Source organism: Xenopus tropicalis, chromosome 5 (genome assembly GCF_000004195.4).
Source record: "Xenopus tropicalis strain Nigerian chromosome 5, UCB_Xtro_10.0, whole genome shotgun sequence".
Lineage (NCBI taxonomy): Eukaryota > Metazoa > Chordata > Amphibia > Anura > Pipidae > Xenopus > Xenopus tropicalis.
Genome location: NC_030681.2, coordinates 4,196,766 through 4,218,191, shown reverse-complemented (window position 1 = coordinate 4,218,191; position 21,426 = coordinate 4,196,766). Strand labels below are relative to the sequence as shown.

The 21,426-nt window shown below is 45.5% G+C and overlaps 1 protein-coding gene across 2 annotated transcripts in view; it reads right to left on the bottom strand.

Moving 5' to 3' along the window:
- daam2 (dishevelled associated activator of morphogenesis 2) overlaps window positions 1-21,426 on the bottom strand; it is a 186,699-nt gene that overhangs the window by 6,164 nt on the left and 159,109 nt on the right. For both annotated transcript variants that reach the window (XM_031902004.1, XM_031902005.1), the window contains exons 21-24: window positions 20,102-20,270; window positions 17,689-17,796; window positions 15,436-15,496; window positions 8,356-8,487 (exon numbers count right to left, since the gene is read on the bottom strand). In XM_031902004.1, the coding sequence (XP_031757864.1) occupies window positions 8,356-8,487; window positions 15,436-15,496; window positions 17,689-17,796; window positions 20,102-20,270 (470 nt within the window). The remainder of the gene's footprint in view (window positions 1-8,355; window positions 8,488-15,435; window positions 15,497-17,688; window positions 17,797-20,101; window positions 20,271-21,426) is intronic.

The window sequence follows — 21,426 nt, the reverse complement described above, 5'->3', positions numbered from 1 at the left end:
CAACAGGAGCCCTAAAAGGCCCCTAATTCATTATAATAAATCACTAAGTACCTTTTCATATTCACGGAGCAATAACGAGGCTTCACATAAACAGCCAATCGTATTCATTGCATTTATAGCGCCTGTTTCCAGCCAGAGGCCATAAATCAGGGAGGGCCGGTCGGAATCAGACGTTGGATTTATCTCAGGCTCATTAGGTGTAAAAATAAATATATAGAAAGATACTGTAGGTGCCCAAAACTATTTGGCATTAATAATGTTTAGGTGGGATAATGGCCAATAAACAGTGTGATAATTACTGGGTGAATTAATCATTGGTAAAACTGCAGCTTTGCCTTTTATTAGGGACATAGGAAGAAACCTCTAGTCGCCCCCCTGCCCTTATAGTAACTGCAGCCCAAACGGCTTCCAAGCGGCCCCGTGGCCCCTCCGGGGGCCCCTCTGACTGTTTTATGACACCGCTCAAAGCATTTCTCACACCTCTAAGTGCACCGGCTCCTTCGCTTGGGTTCCATGGTAAATATTTTACTGAAATCCATAGCGTTGGCCAGGGGTTTGTTTAACTTATCTCTGCTGTTTGTAATGGCAGCCGAATGGCTGAAATCACACGTTGGCTCGGGGGGCTCCGCAGCGCAGACTCACTCAGGCAACACAACATTATTAGGCACAAGTCAGTCCCTTTATAGTCCATTTCACTAATCTGCAATACCCAGAATCAGAGCTGTCTGTAGTGGGGTCCGAAATGGGGTGACCGACCTGCACCATGAACGTAGTGGGGCCCCACAGAGCAGCACATCTTGCCTGTTCTAAATTTTTTGCCCTAATGTCTACATCTTTCCCCACTGTCACTATCTTGCTCTACTGTCACTATCTTGCTCTACTGTCTCCATCTTGTCCTACTGTCTCCATCTTGCTCTACTGTCTCCATCTTGTCCTACTGTCCCCATCTTGCCCTACTGTCTCCATCTTGTCCTACTGTCTCCATCTTGCTCTACTGTCTCCATCTTGTCCTACTGTCTCCATCTTGCTCTACTGTCTCCATCTTGTCCTACTGTCTCCATCTTGTCCTACTGTCTCCATCTTGCCCTACTGTCTCCATCTTGCTCTACTGTCTCCATCTTGTCCTACTGTCTCCATCTTGCTCTACTGTCTCCATCTTGTCCTACTGTCTCCATCTTGTCCTACTGTCTCCATCTTGTCCTACTGTCTCCATCTTGTCCTACTGTCTCCATCTTGCCCTACTGTCTCCATCTTGCCCTACTGTCTCCATCTTGCCCTACTGTCTCCATCTTGTCCTACTGTCTCCATCTTGCCCTACTGTCTCCATCTTGCCCTACTGTCTCCATCTTGCTCTACTGTCTCCATCTTGTCCTACTGTCTCCATCTTGCTCTACTGTCTCCATCTTGCTCTACTGTCTCCATCTTGTCCTACTGTCTCCATCTTGTCCTACTGTCTCCATCTTGCCCTGCTGTCTCCGATTTGCCATACTGTCTCCATCTTGCCCTGCTGTCTCCGATTTGCCATACTGTCTCCATCTTGTCCTACTGTCTCCTTCTTGTCCTACTGTCTCCATCTTGCTCTACTGTCTCCATCTTGTCCTACTGTCTCCATCTTGTCCTACTGTCTCCATCTTGTCCTACTGTCTCCATCTTGCCTTACTGTCTCCATCTTACCCTACTGTCTCCATCTTGCCCTACTGTCTCCATCTTGCCCTGCTGTCTCCATCTTGCCCTACTGTCTCCATCTTGCCCTGCTGTCTCCGATTTGCCATACTGTCTCCATCTTGTCCTACTGTCTCCTTCTTGTCCTACTGTCTCCATCTTGCTCTACTGTCTCCATCTTGTCCTACTGTCTCCATCTTGCTCTACTGTCTCCATCTTGTCCTACTGTCTCCATCTTGCCCTACTGTCTCCATCTTGTCCTACTGTCTCCATCTTGGCCTACTGTCTCCATCTTGGCCTACTGTCTCCATCTTGCCCTACGGTCTCCATCTTGCCCTGTTGTCTCAGATTTGCCATACTGTCTCCATCTTGCCCTACTGTCTCATCTTGGCCTACTGTCTCCATCTTGCCCTACTGTCTCCATCTTGGCCTACTGTCTCCATCTTGCCCTACTGTCTCCATCTTGCCCTACTGTCTCCATCTTGCCCTACTGTCTCCATCTTGCCCTACTATCTCATCTTGCCCTACTGTCTCCATCCTGCCCTACTGTCTCCATCTTGCCCTACTTTCTCCATCTTGCCCTACTGTCTCCATCTTGCCCTATTGTCCCCATCTTGCCATACTGTCTCCATCTTTCCCCACTGTCTCCGTCTTGCCCTACTGTCTCCATCTTGCCCTACTGTCTCCATCTTGCCATACTGTCTCAATCTTTCCCCACTGTCACTATCTTGCCCTACTGTCTCCATCTTGCCCTATTGTCTCCATCTTGCCCTATTGTCTCCATCTTGCCCTACTGTCTCCATCTTGCCCTACTGTCTCCATCTTGTCCTACTGTCTCCATCTTGTCCTACTGTCCCCATCTTGCCCTACTGTCTCCATCTTGTCCTACTGTCTCCATCTTGCCCTACTGTCTCCATCTTGCCCTACTGTCTCCATCTTGCCCTACTGTAACCATCTTCTCTACTGTCTCCATCTTGCCCTACTGTCTCCATCTTGTCCTACTGTCTCCCTCTTGCCCTACTGTCTCCATCTTGCCCTATTGTTACCATCTTGCCCTACTGTCTCCATCTTGTCCTACTGTCTCCATCTTGCCCTACTGTCTCCATCTTGCCCTATTGTCACCTTCTTGCCCTACTGTCTCCATCTTACCCTACACCACTACATACAGGTCCAGTTACATTAAAGATGTCTCGGACGTCTATAGCAAGAGGTAAGTAATATGGTGACAACTGGTCTGTATTGTATTTAATTTAATGGCTCAAATAATTTATTAAATGGAAATAAATTCATGGCCAACTGCAAAGTTGCTAAGATAATTCCCATATAAATATGCTACAAATAACCGTTCCTTTAGGCTCCAGGCATAACAGTAGGAGAGCAGAACCCTAACTCTGCAGTTTTTTCCTTCTCGCCGATTAATCTTTTGCATCCCCCCCGGGGCTCATTGCACTACTTAAATACACTTTGTAAATTCTGGAAAAAAAAATCCAAAAACCGCCAAGAGAGAGATTTTATTACATTTCTGCTGCATTAACATTCTCTTTAAAAAGCAGAAAGTTCGGTAAATTGTAATTACCCATTTATTCAGCGTATGTGGCCCAATTTATATACATAAAGCCCTGAGCACATAAACATACCGCCGGTTCTTTTACAAGCCTGCCGCTGTGCGATTGGCCGACGCTAAGACCAACAACATCCTGATTGGGTGCAGCCTGTGCTTGTAAAGAGCTTTTTATGAGCCTCAGATTTCCTGATTGGCCAAAATGAAAGCTTAACAGTACTTTATGGCGCTGCTACATCCTGATTGGCCAGACGTCTAGGATTCCTGCGTGAAGCTGCTATTTTCATTTTATATTTTATAAACATTGAAGCTGAACTTTTTCCTTTTGTTGCTGCTGCCTGCGATGGGTTTCCCATTTTATAGCAAAATAAATGGCAGTTATATTATTACACATTGTAGAGATTTCACTATTTTTACAATACACTAAATTAACACTTTCACTTGCGTAGGGGACCCAAGGGTTTAATGCCCCTACTGCCCCGTTAGTCCTGCTTCTCTAACCCATGGGAAGTAGGTTTCCTTGTTTTCCCTATTTTATAGAAGAGGAGAGAGCCCCCTCTTTGACCCCCACCCCTGGCCCCAGTACCAAGCACTAAGGTGACCAACCAGGGAGCTGAGACCCTATGGATGAAGTCACTCATAGGAGCTTTGAGGCCACCAGAGCATCTTCCAATACATTAAGAATAAGTATGGGGGTTAGAACTCCCCAGGCGTTCTATTGGTCAGGAGCTATGGTACAGGAGGGGTGTGAGTAGAGGGACTGGTCAGCAGGTCTGCAGGTCACAAGCTTCTTTTATTCATTTTTTCACTTTTTTGTTCATCATTTCTGCCTTAGGTCAACACAACTATGGTGACCCAGAGTTGGACTTGAATGCCAGGGCCCACCAGAAAATGATAGACCATAGGCCCACTCTCCAAACTACTTTTCCTCCACTCCTTGCTCAACCCTAACCCTAATAACCCTAACCCTAATAACCCTAATCCTAACTCAAACCAGGGGCCCAACTGAAAACCTTAGACCATAGGCCAACTCTCCAAACTATTTTTCCTCTTTTCCTTGCTCAACCCTAACCCTAATAACCCTAATGCTAACCCTAATCCCAACCCTAATCCTACCCATAAAGACCCTAACCCAGGGCCCACCAGAAAACCTTAGAACATAGGCCAACTCTCCAAACTACTTTTCCTCCATTCCTTGCTCAACCCTAACCCTAATAACCCTAATCCTAACCCAAACCAGGGGCCCAACTGAAAACCTTAGACCATAGGCCAACTCTCCAAACTATTTTTCCTCTTTTCCTTGCTCAATCCTAACCCTAATAACCATAACCCTAATAACCCTAATCCCAACCCTAATCCTAACCATAAAGACCCTAACCCAGGGGCCCACCAGAAAACCTTAGAACATAGGTCAACTCTCCAAACTATTTTTCCTCCATTCCTCACTCAAGCCTAACCCTAATAACCCTAATCCTAATAACTCTAATCCTAACCCTAATAACCCTAATCCTAACTCTAATAACCCTAATAACTCTAATCCTAACTCTAATAACCCTAATAACTCTAATCCTAACTCTAATAACCCTAATAACTCTAATCCTAACTCTAATAACCCTAATAACCCTAATCCTAACTCTAATAACCCTAATAACTCTAATCCTAACTCTAATAACCCTAATAACCCTAATCCTAACTCTAATAACCCTAATAGAATAGAGAGGGTTAGGGTTAACTCTAATCCTAACTCTAATAACCCTAATAACCCTAATCCTAACTCTAATAACCCTAACCCTCTCTATTCTATTAGTCTTTGTTCTTTGAGTGCTAGCATCTATCCTCCCATCTATTTCTTCTCTTTGGTTCCATTCAAACATAGGGAATGACTATGAACTAGGCCATATGGTTTAGGAGCAGGAGGGTCCGCTGCCACCTGGGCCCACTGGGAGTTTTCCTAGTATCTTGGTGGGCCAGTCTGGCACCGTGGTGACCTTACCCCAGGTCTATGGGAAACTCACTTCCAGTTCTGGGTTGCAGATAAAGTAGTTGAGAGAGTTGGGTATTGGTATAAGACCTGATGAGGGGGCTTAAATCATTAATGAAGGTGAGTTGACATGCCTCTAGCCTCCGGTATGTATCTGCCCCCCACCGGGCCCCCCTGTTGGAAGCCATTAAGCAATGATCTCTGGCCATCACATTTCATCCTATACTTCAATGCCAAATACAATCTTCTCTCTCCCCGTCTCCCCCCCCCCCCCGCCAGATTCCTACTGAACCCGCGGCTTCGGATCAGCACTGTTTGTTTGGAATTCTTTCATTTAAATACTTTAAAGTCCAAACAGGTGGAATGTGCGTCAGGTTCTGCTGACTCCTTTGAAGATCCCGTTACCATGGCAACTGGGGGGGTTTGTAGGCAAAATCACATGAGGGGTCAGCAGTTCTCCGAGTTCTTCCATGGGTGGAAAATAAATGAAGGATGAAGAGCGTCGCTTAAGGCTTTGCCAGCGCAAACAGAGCTCAGATCCGAAATTCTCCCACATGAAATAGAGGAGCGAGTCGCTACGTTCTACCGGCCAAGGGCCCCCAAAACTAGAGACATCCATCTAAATAGGACAATAATGTTTATTTTTTGTATTATTGTATAGTAGTGGGTCTTATTTTCCCTTTATCTAGTAATGTAATGCAGGACTGGCCCGGGGGGGGGGGTACCACTTTGTCTGCCCCCTGTTCCAGTCCTGGGTGAGTGAAATGGAGGTCCTAGAGGATCTTTGCGCCACAGGGTGGGGGTATAATGTAGACCTCCTTGTCTTGGGTGCCCAGCAATCATATTATATATTTCAAAGCATTTTCAGTTCAAACACTACTTATCCTTCCCCTTTAACTTGCAATTAAAGTGTTCTAGATCCACTCCATGCTTCAATTACAGACTCCCTGCCCCTCCCCCTGAAAGCTTCCATCAGAGTGTTGTGTCCTATCCAGAGCTTGAGCTACAGACTCTCTTCCCCTCCCCTTGTAAGCTTCCATCAGAGTGTTCTAATCCCACCCACTCCTTGAGCTACAGACTCTCTTCCCCTCCCCTTGTAAGTATCTATCAGAGTGTTCTAGTCCCACCCACTCCTTGAGCTACAGACTCTCTTCCCCTCCCCTTGTAAGATTCCATCAGAGTGTTCTAGTCCCACCCACTCCTTGAGCTACAGACTCTCTTCCCCTCCCCTTGTAAGCTTCCATCAGAGTGTTCTAGTCCCACCCACTCCTTGAGCTACAGACTCTCTTCCCCTCCCCTTGTAAGTATCTATCAGAGTGTTCTAGTCCCACCCACTCCTTCAGCTACAGACTCTCTTCCCCTCCTCCATAAGCTTCCATCAGAGTATTCTAGTCCCACCTACTCCTTGAGCTACAGACTCCCTGTCCCTCCCCTTGTAAGTATCTATCAGAGTGTTCTAGTCCCACCTACTCCTTCAGCTACAGACTCTCTTCCCCTCTCCCATAAGCTTCCATCAGAGTATTTTATCCCCACCCACTCCTTGAGCTACAGACTCCCTGTCCCTCCCCTTGTAAGATTCCATCAGAGTGTTCTAGTCCCACCCACTGCTTGAGTTACAGACGCCACACTCCTCCTCCTGTGAGGTGCCATTAAAGTGTCCCAGTTCAGCTACTCTAGTCCCACCCTCTCCTTGAGCTACAGATTCTCTTCCCCTCTCCCATAAGCTTCCATCAGAGTATTCTAGCCCCACCCAGTCCTTGAGCTACAGACTCCCTGCCCCACCCCCTGTAAGCTTCCATCAGAGTGTTGTAGCCCCACCCACTGCTTGAGTTATCTATCAGAGTGTTCTAGTCCCACCCACTCCTTCAGCTACAGACTCTCTTCCCCTCTCCCATAAGCTTCCATCAGAGTGTTCTAGCCCCACCCAGTCCTTGAGCTACAGACTCCCTGCCCCACCCCCTGTAAGCTTCCATCAGAGTGTTGTAGCCCCACCCACTGCTTGAGTTACAGACGCCACACTCCTCCTCCTGTGAGGTGCCATTAAAGTGTCCCAGTTCCGCCCACTATTTGAGGTACAGAGAGATGATGATGTCAATGGAAAGGGGACTTGGGATTGGTGCATTTCAGGGGTAATTTCTGCAAAGTTTTGTGCAGGTTTTAGAACACCGAAACCCACAGTGGCAGTTATGAGTCCGGCAGCTGGTGTAACAGCCCAATAGGTGGCAACCGTACCAGTAAGCTGCCATTAAAGTGTTACTTGTACAGTTTAATTCCCTCAGAGAGTTCTACTCCCGCCCACTACATACTGAAATGTGATGTTTGGGTCGCCTTCCCCAAATCCCTGATTTACTTCCCCTTTATTAGATGGGGTTTTAGCCTTCCTCTGGCTCAGCTGGCAGTTAGACAGGTTATATATAGGCATTATGGTTGAACGTGATGGACGTGTGTCTTTTTTCAACCCAACTTACTATGTTACTTAGCCCATAGCATATCCAGCCACCTGTATAGAGGGCCACACTGTACGTTTTTACCAATCGGCGCCTCCCCTTTCCCCCGAGGACGTTAAACAGCGATTTCCCCCATTTGTGTCCCTCCCCGATGTCCTTATTTATAGAAGGAGAGCGAAATACCCCCAGACACAGGTCTCATTGAGCCGCGCCAGACAGAGAGCCCATTCAGCTCCGTGCCGCTACTCAGGGCGTGGGAAGGAAAATTGCCTGCTAAGCACTTTGGGGTTTTGCCGAAAAATTCCCTCAGCAAATTAACTGAAATTAGAATGATGGCAATTAACTGAGCCCCCCCCCCCCCTTCTGCTCCTTCAGCTCAGGCTGCCACCCTGCAACTTTCTCCTATGGGAACCCGTAACCTCCTTATATCTGCATCATTTCTATTTATATATATATTGTTGTTCTCTGCTCTTATTTCCCAGCAATGACATCACTAAGCTCTGATTATAACTGATGACATCACTAAGTACCGTTTATAAGGATATAATTTACTGTTTGGTCCCATAGGGAAATGACCCAACCACTGAAGTTGCCCAAATGCAGTTCTTACTCTTGGAGTGAAGGCTCCTATACAAGAGACCCGGGCGAGGGTATTATACTGGGTGCTTATGGGAAAGGAACCGTTCTAGGTCAGGTTCTCCTACCTTATCTCGTGCCTCACTGAGCAAGTCTTCCAGTTCGGAGACGCTGAATCCGGCGACGGTGATGAAGTCGCTCATGACGGGCACAAAGCGGTCTCCGGCTTCTCTGTACTGGCGCCTCTGGTATTCTAGCTCCTGGGGGGGGAGATACATCACGTGAATTCACAATAAGTAAAAGCTATAGTAGGTAGATATAAAGTGGGGGTTGAGGCTATAGTAGGTAGTTATACAGTGAGGGTTGGGGCTATAGTAGGTAGTTATACAGTGAGGGTTGGTTGGGGCTATAGTAGGTAGATAGAAAGTGAGGGTTGGGGCTATAGTAGGTAGTTAGTGAGGGTTGGGGTATAGTAGGTAGATATAAAGTGAGGGTTGGGGTATAGTAGGTAGTTAGACAGTGAGGGTTGGGGCTATAGTAGGTAGTTAGACAGTGAGGGTTGGGGCTATAGTAGGTAGTTAGTGAGGGTTGGGGCTATAGTAGGTAGTTAGTGAGGGTTGGGGTATAGTAGGTAGATATAAAGTGAGGGTTGGGGTATAGTAGGTAGTTATACAGTGAGGGTTGGGGCTATAGTAGGTAGTTAGACAGTGAGGGTTGGGGCTATAGTAGGTAGTTAGACAGTGAGGGTTGGGGCTATAGTAGGTAGTTAGACAGTGAGGGTTGGGGCTATAGTAGGTAGTTAGACAGTGAGGGTTGGAGCTATAGTAGGTAGTTAGTGAGGGTTGGGGCTATAGTAGGTAGTTAGACAGTGAGGGTTGGGGCTATAGTAGGTAGTTAGACAGTGAGGGTTGGGGCTATAGTAGGTAGTTAGTGAGGGTTGGGGCTATAGTAGGTAGTTAGACAGTGAGGGTTGGGGCTATAGTAGGTAGTTAGACAGTGAGGGTTGGGGCTATAGTAGGTAGTTAGACAGTGAGGGTTGGGGCTATAGTAGGTAGTTAGACAGTGAGGGTTGGGGCTATAGTAGGTAGTTAGTGAGGGTTGGGGCTATAGTAGGTAGTTAGACAGTGAGGGTTGGGGCTATAATAGGTAGTTAGACAGTGAGGGTTGGGGCTATAGTAGGTAGTTAGACAGTGAGGGTTGGGGCTATAGTAGGTAGTTAGACAGTGAGGGTTGGGGCTATAGTAGGTAGTTAGACAGTGAGGGTTGGGGCTATAGTAGGTAGTTAGTGAGGGTTGGGGCTATAGTAGGTAGTTAGACAGTGAGGGTTGGGGCTATAATAGGTAGTTAGTGAGGGTTGGGGCTATAGTAGGTAGTTAGACAGTGAGGGTTGGGGCTATAGTAGGTAGTTAGACAGTGAGGGTTGGGGCTATAATAGGTAGTTAGACAGTGAGGGTTGGGGCTATAGTAGGTAGTTAGACAGTGAGGGTTGGGGCTATAGTAGGTAGTTAGACAGTGAGGGTTGGGGCTATAGTAGGTAGTTAGACAGTGAGGGTTGGGGCTATAGTAGGTAGTTAGACAGTGAGGGTTGGGGCTATAGTAGGTAGTTAGACAGTGAGGGTTGGGGTATAGTAGGTAGTTAGTGAGGGTTGGGGTATAGTAGGTAGTTAGACAGTGAGGGTTGGGGTATAGTAGGTAGTTAGTGAGGGTTGGGGTATAGTAGGTAGTTAGACAGTGAGGGTTGGGGCTATAATTAGTATAGGTAGGTAATTAGTATGTCCCGGTGCATTTGATGCCCATTTCATAGCGGGTTAGTAACTGTGTTCTTAGTGGGACCCAAATAAAACTGATCTGCGGGGTGGGGGCCGCACAGGCAGCTTTGGGGCAGTAAATATGAAACACTTGCCCCCCTGCCCCAGTTTGGTACATCCCTCACTGTAATTAAACAATCACACATTACAAGGAGAGACGTGTAATGTAAATGTACGAGCGGCGGGAGGAATCCAGCCCCCCCCCCAAACGCCGTATTTCATTAACACGTATTTAACAATAACGAAACGCGGTTTGGGTTCCAGCGGGACGATGACAGCAAAGCGCAACTTCCAACCCCATTACGTTATTTACACTCGGAGGCATCGCCTGCCCCATGTTGACTTTTCATCCCACTTTCGCCTTATTCCGCCATATTGTTTTAATTAAAATGCAATGAAAGCCACGTTGGGGCTTCCTGGCGATGGGAATGACATCATATGGCGGCTTTGCGAGGAGACGGGGGGGAAGCGCTTGTGGGTAATGAACCTCCAAGTACAATTTAATTAAATTCAGAATTAACATTTCTTACAAAGAGGCGACAGTTGCGGTTCCTACGACGCGGATTGGGCGGTACGATAGGCATCGCAATGACATCACGTTGGCGCGACTAATGAGATTGAATATTTTAACCCACATATGTAATAAAAGGCACTAAGTTTGCCCAGGTGCAGTAACCCATAGCAACCAATAAGACGTTTGCTATTAAACAGGTGACCAATAAATGCTACCTGCTGATTGGTTGCTATGGGTTACTGCTCCTGGGCAAACGTAGTGCCTTTTATTACATAACCCCCATGTTTTAGAGTTTGTACTCTGCACTAGTGATGAGCGAATGTTTTCATCAGGCATGGATTTGAAACGAATTTCCGCATTTCGCCATTGGCGAATTCTTTTGCGAAACTTCCATGAAAACTCGCCGCAGAAAAATTTGTCGAGTCAAATTGGGTGCGGTCGAGTCAAATTGGGTGTGGTCGAGTCAAAATTGGGTGCAGTCGAGTCAAATTGGGTGCAGTCGAGTCAAATTGGGTGCGGTCGAGTCAAAATTGGGTGCAGTCGAGTCAAATTGGGTGCGGTCGAGTCAAAATTGGGTGCGGTCGAGTCAAATTGGGTGCGGTCGAGTCAAAATTGGGTGCAGGTGAGTCAAATTGGGTGCAGTCGAGTCAAAATTGGGTGCAGGTGAGTCAAATTGGGTGCAGGTGAGTCAAATTGGGTGCAGTCGAGTCAAATTGGGTGCAGTCGAGTCAACATTGGGTGCAGGTTAGTCAAAATTGGGTGCAGGTGAGTCAAATTGGGTGCGGTCGAGTCAAATTGGTTGCGGTCGAGTCAAATTGGGTGCAGTTGAGTCAAAATTGGGTGCAGGTGAGTCAAATTGGGTGCAGTCGAGTCAAAATTGGGTGCAGGTGAGTCAAATTGGGTGCGGTCGAGTCAAATTGGGTGCGGTCGAGTCAAATTGGGTGCAGGTGAGTCAAATTGGGTGCAGTTGAGTCAAAATTGGGTGCAGGTAAGTCAAATTGGGTGCGGTCGAGTCAAATTGGGTGCGGTTTGGGTTGTAGTTGGGAATGTAGTTGGTAGCGGCAGCGAGACCAACGTAGGGGTTCCTCCCACCTCCCTATCAATGTGGCGCTACTGGGTCTAGAACATGTCTGTGGTAATGTAACAATGAGTTGCCTGGGATATTGATTCGGAAATACTGGAAATATTCTGCAGCTTCCCATATAAAGAGCTGGAGAACTAATGTGAACAAAAATGTCAATTTCAATGGAACAAATAAAGGTTTTGGGGGAAAAAAGTAGAATTTCCTGCCTAGCAACCTATAGCAACCAATCAGCTAGCAGATATTACTAGTTTAATGCAGCTAGATGCATGACAGCCAAAATCTGATTGGTTGCTCCTAGTTAGACTGACGTTGCCCTTGTTCCTACATCAGGGGCTGGAATTAGAGACGTGAGGGATGTTTTAGCCCTAAAAAAAAAAAACTTGAATTTTTTCGAGATTTACTATGTGTGAAAACGGCTTCAAATCCGAATCCAATTGGTCCCTAAAACTTGCCGAGATCACGTAGAAGCCAATGGCAGAGGTCCCTTCACTTTCCTGATCCTTCTTTTGTCTCTTTTGTTTCTCTGTGACAATTCTAAAAAGTCGCAGTTTCGGAGCGACGACTTTTTGGCGACTTTTCCTATTGGATTTTTTTTAGTAAATGTTGGGCATTTAGTAAATGTGCCCCTAAATGTCATATGAGGAGCCCAGGGCCCAAATACCTTTTGCCCCCCCCCGGATCTTGGTGATATTTAGCAAATAGAGAAAATGATTAACCCGGCGGCGCTGGAAGTGGGAATAAGGGCAAGTGAAGACTAAACTGGTGGCCCAAACGAGCTTTAATGAGCCGTCTCTGTGCCTGTTTCCTGCCCCGCTTCCCTGAATGTGTTACACGGCACATTCTCTAATTGCCCCTAATTGCCCCTAATTGCCCCTAATTGCTCTGGAGCCGGCGCAGCTCGGACCCTAAATGGGACCATTCATGTTGCCTCCTGAATGGGGAGTGAATAGACTGCGAGCGGCCGTTACAACTCAATTAATGGAGTCAGTTCTTCGCTTTTCACTCTCAATATTGTGATTATTACAGTATGTCTGCCAGTCACACTCAGCTCTATCTGTGGCTATAATTACGCTCTCGGCCCCTGGGGTCTGTCTCGCAGAGACATCATTCAAATAGTCAGAGTATTAAGTCATTTCCAGGCTGTTTGGCCTCTGAATCCTTATACTGAATTGGGGACAGTGAGCTGAAGGGTAAATAGGGAGAGTCTGTGTGCCCCAAAACTATCCTTTCAGTTAACATTAACTCAGCCTTGTGCCTTTATATGGGTACAGAACCCCTCAGTGACTGCTAATATCCTTATCATTTACAGTAGGGGGTACATTATCCCTTATAATACATGAGTGATACTCAGAGTTCCCTGTATAACTCAGCCTGCAGCCTTGTGCCTTTATATGGGGGGCACAGAACCCCTCAGTGACTGCTAATATCCTTATCATTTACAGTAGGGGGTACATTATCCCTTATAATACATGAGTGATACTCAGAGTTCCCTGTATAACTCAGCCTGCAGCCTTGTGCCTTTATATGGGGGGCACAGAACCCCTCAGTGACTGCTAATATCCTTATCATTTACAGTAGGGGGTACATTATCCCTTATAATACATGAGTGATACTCAGAGTTCCCTGTATAACTCAGCCTGCAGCCTTGTGCCTTTATATGGGGGGTACAGAACCCCTCAGTGACTGCTAATATCCTTATCATTTACAGTAGGGGGTACATTATCCCTTATAATACATGAGTGATACTCAGAGTTCCCTGTATATCTCAGCCTGCAGCCTTGTGCCTTTATATGGGCACAGAACCCCTCAGTGACTGCTAATATCCTTATCATTTACAGTAGGGGGTACATTATCCCTTATAATACATGAGTGATACTCAGAGTTCCCTGTATAACTCAGCCTGCAGCCTTGTGCCTTTATATGGGCACAGAACCCCTCAGTGACTGCTAATATCCTTATCATTTACAGTAGGGGGTACATTATCCCTTATAATACATGAGTGATACTCAGAGTTCCCTGTATAACTCAGCCTGCAGCCTTGTGCCTTTATATGGGGGGCACAGAACCCCTCAGTGACTGCTAATATCCTTATCATTTACAGTAGGGGGTACATTATCCCTTATAATACATGAGTGATACTCAGAGTTCCCTGTATAACTCAGCCTGCAGCCTTGTGCCTTTATATGGGGGGCACAGAACCCCTCAGTGACTGCTAATATCCTTATCATTTACAGTAGGGGGTACATTATCCCTTATAATACATGAGTGATACTCAGAGTTCCCTGTATAACTCAGCCTGCAGCCTTGTGCCTTTATATGGGGGGCACAGAACCCCTCAGTGACTGCTAATATCCTTATCATTTACAGTAGGGGGTACATTATCCCTTATAATACATGAGTGATACTCAGAGTTCACTGTATAACTCAGCCTGCAGCCTTGTGCCTTTATATGGGGGGCACAGAACCCCTCAGTGACTGCTAATATCCTTATCATTTACAGTAGGGGGTACATTATCCCTTATAATACATGAGTGATACTCAGAGTTCCCTGTATAACTCAGCCTGCAGCCTTGTGCCTTTATATGGGGGGCACAGAACCCCTCAGTGACTGCTAATATCCTTATCATTTACAGTAGGGGGTACATTACCCCTTATAATACATGAGTGATACTCAGAGTTCCCTGTATAACTCAGCCTGCAGCCTTGTGCCTTTATATGGGCACAGAACCCCTCAGTGACTGCTAATATCCTTATCATTTACAGTAGGGGGTACAGTATCCCTTATAATACATGAGTGTTTTATTTTGACAATAAAACCCCCTGAAATCAAATCCTATTACAAACACCAGTGGGCCGGTGAGTAAGTGCCGGGATCTCTGGTTACTCGGGGGGTTGATCAGTACAAATATTATCATTTGGCCGAGGGACAGAGAGTGCTGTAACCCAGTAGGAACAGAATGAGGCCCTAAGGGTTAATGAGCGGGGGGGTAACATTGCCAGTAGGGTTACCCCGAGTGCAAGCTCCCAGGGCTCTAATGGTCTCTCCGGGGAGAAGGTAAATATTAGCGCTGTGAGTTCTGCCCGAGTCACGCCAGGTACCTATAAGCTCACATAACAGAACCCGGGTCAGACGGGGGGGGGGGGGGGTTCTCTTACATCAAAAACTCACACCGGGATCCACCACAAAGGGAACATTTATTATATATATATTAATGTAACAGAACCCAAGGCCTGAGGCTCAGCCCAGCCGGGAGTGTGGGGGGGAAGAGACATCAGACTGGTTTCTAATGGGTCAGTGCCCCCCACAGGCAGCCAATGGGATGTAGGCGATAAAGCGGCCAAGACTTTCCCTCCACACAGCTCAGAGCAATTAAGAATAATACCCGGTGCTGGTTTCCCTTTGGGCTAAACATTAACCCTATCTGTAACAATGGCCCCTTTATTGGAGCTCCCTATAGATCCTCTCAGGTCCCTGTCTGGGTTTCACATGAGGGGTGGGCGTGTCCTAACGGTCCCTGTCAGAAGCACAGTAGGAGGGGGAGAGCCAATCACAGCCCTGCAGTCACACAAGCACAGACAGGCTTCAGTTCCCTATCAGGTCAGCCTAGCTGCTGATTGGTTCCTATACGGCCCCCCTGCACAGCCTGGGAAAGGAGGCAGCAGGAAGTGGAACAGATGGGCGGGGCTAGTGGGGTTTTTGGAGAAATTTTCAATAAATCAGTGGGGTCCAAACCTCTGTCCATTACAATATCAGATCTATCGATATTTATATCACTGAAACTGAAAGAGAAACTGTACTCACTGACTCTACGGCTCTCAGCCCATTCTTGATATTCCCGACTTCCTTTTCCAGTTCCACCAAACTGATAATGAGAGAGAAAAGGGTAAAGTATGAGGTTGGTACGAGCAGTAGCCGTGGGCACTATGGTCACAAGATGGCTGCACCTTACAAATCCTACTGTCACTGGGAACTGCTGGGAACCCATTGCATAGTAGGGCCCCAATAGCAGCTTTAGTAGGAAGATTGGGACATAGTAAGTGTTGTATTTCAAGATGGAGACAGTAGGGCAAGATGGAGACAGTAGGGCAAGATGGAGACAGTAGGGCAAGATGGAGACAGTAGGGCAAGATGGAGACAGTAGGGCAAGATGGAGACAGTAGGATAAGATGGAGACAGTAGGGCAAGATGGAGACAGTAGGGCAAGATGGGGACAGTTGGACAAGATGGAGACAGTAGGGCAAGATGGAGACAGTAGGGCAAGATGGAGACAGTAGGGCAAGATGGGGACAGTAGGGCAAGATGGAGACAGTAGGACAAGATGGAGACAGTAGGATAAGATGGAGACAGTAGGGCAAGATGGAGACAGTAGGGCAAGATGGGGACAGTTGGACAAGATGGAGACAGTAGGATAAGATGGAGACAGTAGGGCAAGATGGAGACAGTAGGATAAGATGGAGACAGTAGGTCAAGATGGAGACAGTAGGGCAAGATGGGGACAGTTGGACAAGATGGAGACAGTAGGATAAGATGGAGACAGTAGGGCAAGATGGAGACAGTAGGGCAAGATGGAGACAGTAGGGCAAGATGGGGACAGTAGGGCAAGATGGAGACAGTAGGGCAAGATGGAGACAGTAGGGCAAGATGGAGACAGTAGGATAAGATGGAGACAGTAGGGCAAGATGGAGACAGTAGGGCAAGATGGAGACAGTAGGGCAAGATGGAGACAGTAGGGCAAGATGGAGACAGTAGGATAAGATGGAGACAGTAGGGCAAGATGGAGACAGTAGGGCAAGATGGGGACAGTTGGACAAGATTGAGACAGTAGGACAAGATGGAGACAGTAGGGCAAGATGGAGACAGTAGGGCAAGATGGAGACAGTAGGGCAAGATGGAGACAGTAGGGCAAGATGGAGACAGTAGGGCAAGATGGGGACAGTAGGGCAAGATGGAGACAGTAGGGCAAGATGGAGACAGTAGGACAAGGTGGAGACAGTAGGGCAAGATGGAGACAGTAGGGCAAGATGGAGACAGTAGGGCAAGATGGAGACAGTAGGGCAAGATGGAGACAGTAGGGCAAGATGGGGACAGTAGGGCAAGATGGGGACAGTAGGGCAAGATGGAGACAGTAGGGCAAGATGGGGACAGTAGGGCAAGATGGGGACAGTAGGGCAAGATGGAGACAGTAGGGCAAGATGGAGACAGTAGGACAAGATGGAGACAGTAGGGCAAGATGGAGACAGTAGGGCAAGATGGAGACAGTAGGATAAGATGGAGACAGTAGGGCAAGATGGAGACAGTAGGGCAAGATGGGGACAGTTGGACAAGATGGAGACAGTAGGACAAGATGGAGACAGTAGGGCAAGATGGAGACAGTAGGGCAAGATGGAGACATTAGGACAAGATGGAGACAGTAGGGCAAGATGGAGACAGTAGGGCAAGATGGAGACAGTAGGGCAAGATGGAGACATTAGGACAAGATGGAGACAGTACGGCAAGATGGAGACAGTAGGGCAAGATGGAGACAGTAGGGCAAGATGGAGACAGTAGGGCAAGATGGAGACATTAGGACAAGATGGAGACAGTAGGGCAAGATGGAGACAGTAGGGCAAGATGGGGACAGTAGGGCAAGATGGAGACAGTAGGGCAAGATGGGGACAGTAGGGCAAGATGGGGACAGTAGGGCAAGATGGAGACATTAGGACAAGATGGAGACAGTAGGGCAAGATGGAGACAGTAGGGCAAGATGGGGACAGTAGGGCAAGATGGAGACACTAGGGCAAGATGGAGACAGTAGGGCAAGATGGAGACAGTAGGGCAAGATGGAGACAGTAGGGCAAGATGGAGACACTAGGGCAAGATGGAGACAGTAGGGCAAGATGGAGACAGTAGGGCAAGATGGAGACAGTAGGGCAAGATGGAGACAGTAGGGCAAGATGGAGACAGTAGGGCAAGATGGAGACCGTAGTGCAGACAGGGAAAGTAACAGTTTATTAGTCATTTTGCATCTGAACATATAACAGTACAATGTGCCCCACACTATATCCCGTGACTCACTTGACTTTAGCTGCGTCTGTCAGATGCTGCAGCTCAGTCTGGATGTTCAGTATGTCTGGGTAGGTTCTCTCGAATATCATGATTAAATAGTGCAATAGGGTTATGTTCCTGCAAGAAAAGAACATATATTTATGTATAACGTGAGCTGCCCCCTACAGTAAGTAAAAGTAATATATAAAAGTATATAAAATATAGAATGGCCTATTCCTAGCAACCTTTCAGTTGGTCTTCATTATTTATGTGTTTTTAATTATTTCCCTTCTTCTTCTGACTCTTTGCAGCTTTCAAATGGGGGTCACTGACCCCGGCAGCCAAACCCTATTGTTCTGTGAGGCTCCAGTTTTATTGTTATTTTATGTAACTTTCTTTACTATTCAGCCCCTCCCCTATTCATATACCAGTCTTTCATCCAAGCCACACCCTTGTTGCTAAGGTAACTTGGACCCCAGCAACCAAATAACTGCTGAAACTGGAGAGCTCCTAAACCGAAAATGAAATAACAAAAAAACTACAAATAATAAGAAATGAAGACCAACTGCAAATTGCCTCAGAATATTACTCCTACATCATACTAACAGTTAACTCAAAGGTGTAAGCTCTATGGGGCAGGGACCTCCTTCCTATTGTGTCTCATACCACATGTCCCTTAATTTTGGTGTATTTATACTTATTTATTGTATTATTTATAGCCCTTGCCACCCCTGTGTGTAACTGTGTATATTGTAAGATTGTATAGCGCTGTGTATCCATGCAGCACATTATAATTAAAGTTATACATACAGTACATACATACATACATACATACATATAAACACACATACATACATACAGTACATACATACAGTACATATATACATACTTATATACATACAGTACATACATACATACATACAGTACATACATACATACATACATACATACATACATACATACAGTACATACAGTACATACATACATACATACAGTACATATATACATACATACATACATATATACAGTACATACATACAGTACATACTTACATACATACAGTACATATATACATACATGCATACATATATACAGTACATACATACATATATACAGTACATACATACAGTACATACATACATACATATATACATACAGTACATATATACAGTACATACATACATGCATACATATATACAGTACATATATACATACATACAGTACATACTTACATACATACAGTACATATATACAGTACATATATACATACATACAGTACATATATACATACATATATACATACATACAGTACATACATACATACATACATACATACATATATACAGTACATACATACATACATACAGTACATACAGTACATACTTACATACATACATACATACATATATACAGTACATACATACATACATACATACATACAGTACATATATACATACATACATATATACAGTACATACATACATACATATATACAGTACATACATACATACATACATACATACATACATACAGTACATACATACATACAAACATACATACAGTACATACATACATACAAACATACATACAAACATACATACATATATACAGTACATACATACATACAGTACATACAGTACATACAGATACATACAGATACATACATACATAAATACATACAGTACATATTTACAGTACATACATACATACATACAGTACATACAGATACATACAGTACATACATACATACATACATACATACGGTACATATATACATACATACATACATACATACAGTACATATATACATACATACATACATACATACATACAGATACATACATACATACAGTACATACATACAGTACATACATACAGTACATACATACATACATACATACATACGCATACATGGCTAAGCATTTAGAGAAGACCAATGCGCTACTGGGAGGAATAAATACTTCCATCAAGTTAAACCCTATAAACCCCCCGTCAGGCTGCGCCGGGGGAACACAAGCTGCCAATTTGCCTCACAGAGAAGAAAAAATCCCCCTTGACCCCAAAATGACAGATTAGTGACTGGCTAAATCCCTACTGAATGTTTCATACAGAAATATTATTATTACTGCCCTTTCTGCCAGAAATGCGTCAAAACCTGAAAACCAACCAACAAATTGTCAATTCCCTTAACTTACAGCCCTTATACAAAGGAACCCCTTCCTATGCTGATGGTGCAATCTCCTTTCCTCCCCAGCAATAAATCTGGTCTAGTAATAGTAATAGGCCAATGCCATCAATTGGTTTGAGCAGTTAGAATGTTGTAATGATCAGTGTCTGATTGGTTGCTAGGGGTTACAGGACTAAAGGCCATATTGTTTTGCTCTGTTTAATATTAGGCTCCTCCCAATCACAGGAGAAGAACATTCCAGAAACAGACTCGTACCTATCGATGCTGGATTTGGTGTCTATTATCTTGTTTAAGCTTGCGACTCTGAATCCGAACGCGTTGCCTCTTTGACCTTTGTTCATGTAATTTCCGAATGCCAAGACCACCTCGAAGAGTTGTTTTAGCCGCTTGCTCCGCATCAGCTCCTTGCACGCCAGCAGCAGGGCTTAAAGGGGAAGCAAACATGCAGTCAGGAATTACAGGGAACTCTGAGTATCACTCGTGTGTTATACGGGATAATGTACCCCCTACTGTAAATGATAAGGATATTAGCAGTCACTGAGGGGTTCTGTGCCCCCCATATAAAGGCACAAGGCTGCAGGCTGAGTTATACAGGGAACTCTGAGTATCACTCATGTATTATAAGGGATAATGTACCCCCTACTGTAAATGATAAGGATATTAGCAGTCACTGAGGGGTTCTGTGCCCCCCATATAAAGGCACAAGGCTGCAGGCTGAGTTATACAGGGAACTCTGAGTATCACTCATGTATTATAAGGGATAATGTACCCCCTACTGTAAATGATAAGGATATTAGCAGTCACTGAGGGGTTCTGTGCCCCCCATATAAAGGCACAAGGCTGCAGGCTGAGTTATACAGGGAACTCTGAGTATCACTCATGTATTATAAGGGATAATGTACCCCCTACTGTAAATGATAAGGATATTAGCAGTCACTGAGGGGTTCTGTGACCATATAAAGGCACAAGGCTGCAGGCTGAGTTATACAGGGAACTCTGAGTATCACTCATGTATTATAAGGGATAATGTACCCCCTACTGTAAATAATAAGGATATTAGCAGTCACTGAGGGGTTCTGTGCCCCCCATATAAAGGCACAAGGCTGCAGGCTGAGTTATACAGGGAACTCTGAGTATCACTCATGTATTATAAGGGATAATGTACCCCCTACTGTAAATGATAAGGATATTAGCAGTCACTGAGGGGTTCTGTGCCCCCCATATAAAGGCACAAGGCTGCAGGCTGAGTTATACAGGGAACTCTGAGTATCACTCATGTATTATAAGGGATAATGTACCCCCTACTGTAAATGATAAGGATATTAGCAGTCACTGAGGGGTTCTGTGCCCCCCATATAAAGGCACAAGGCTGCAGGCTGAGTTATACAGGGAACTCTGAGTATCACTCATGTATTATAAGGGATAATGTACCCCCTACTGTAAATGATAAGGATATTAGCAGTCACTGAGGGGTTCTGTGACCATATAAAGGCACAAGGCTGCAGGCTGAGTTATACAGGGAACTCTGAGTATCACTCATGTATTATAAGGGATAATGTACCCCCTACTGTAAATAATAA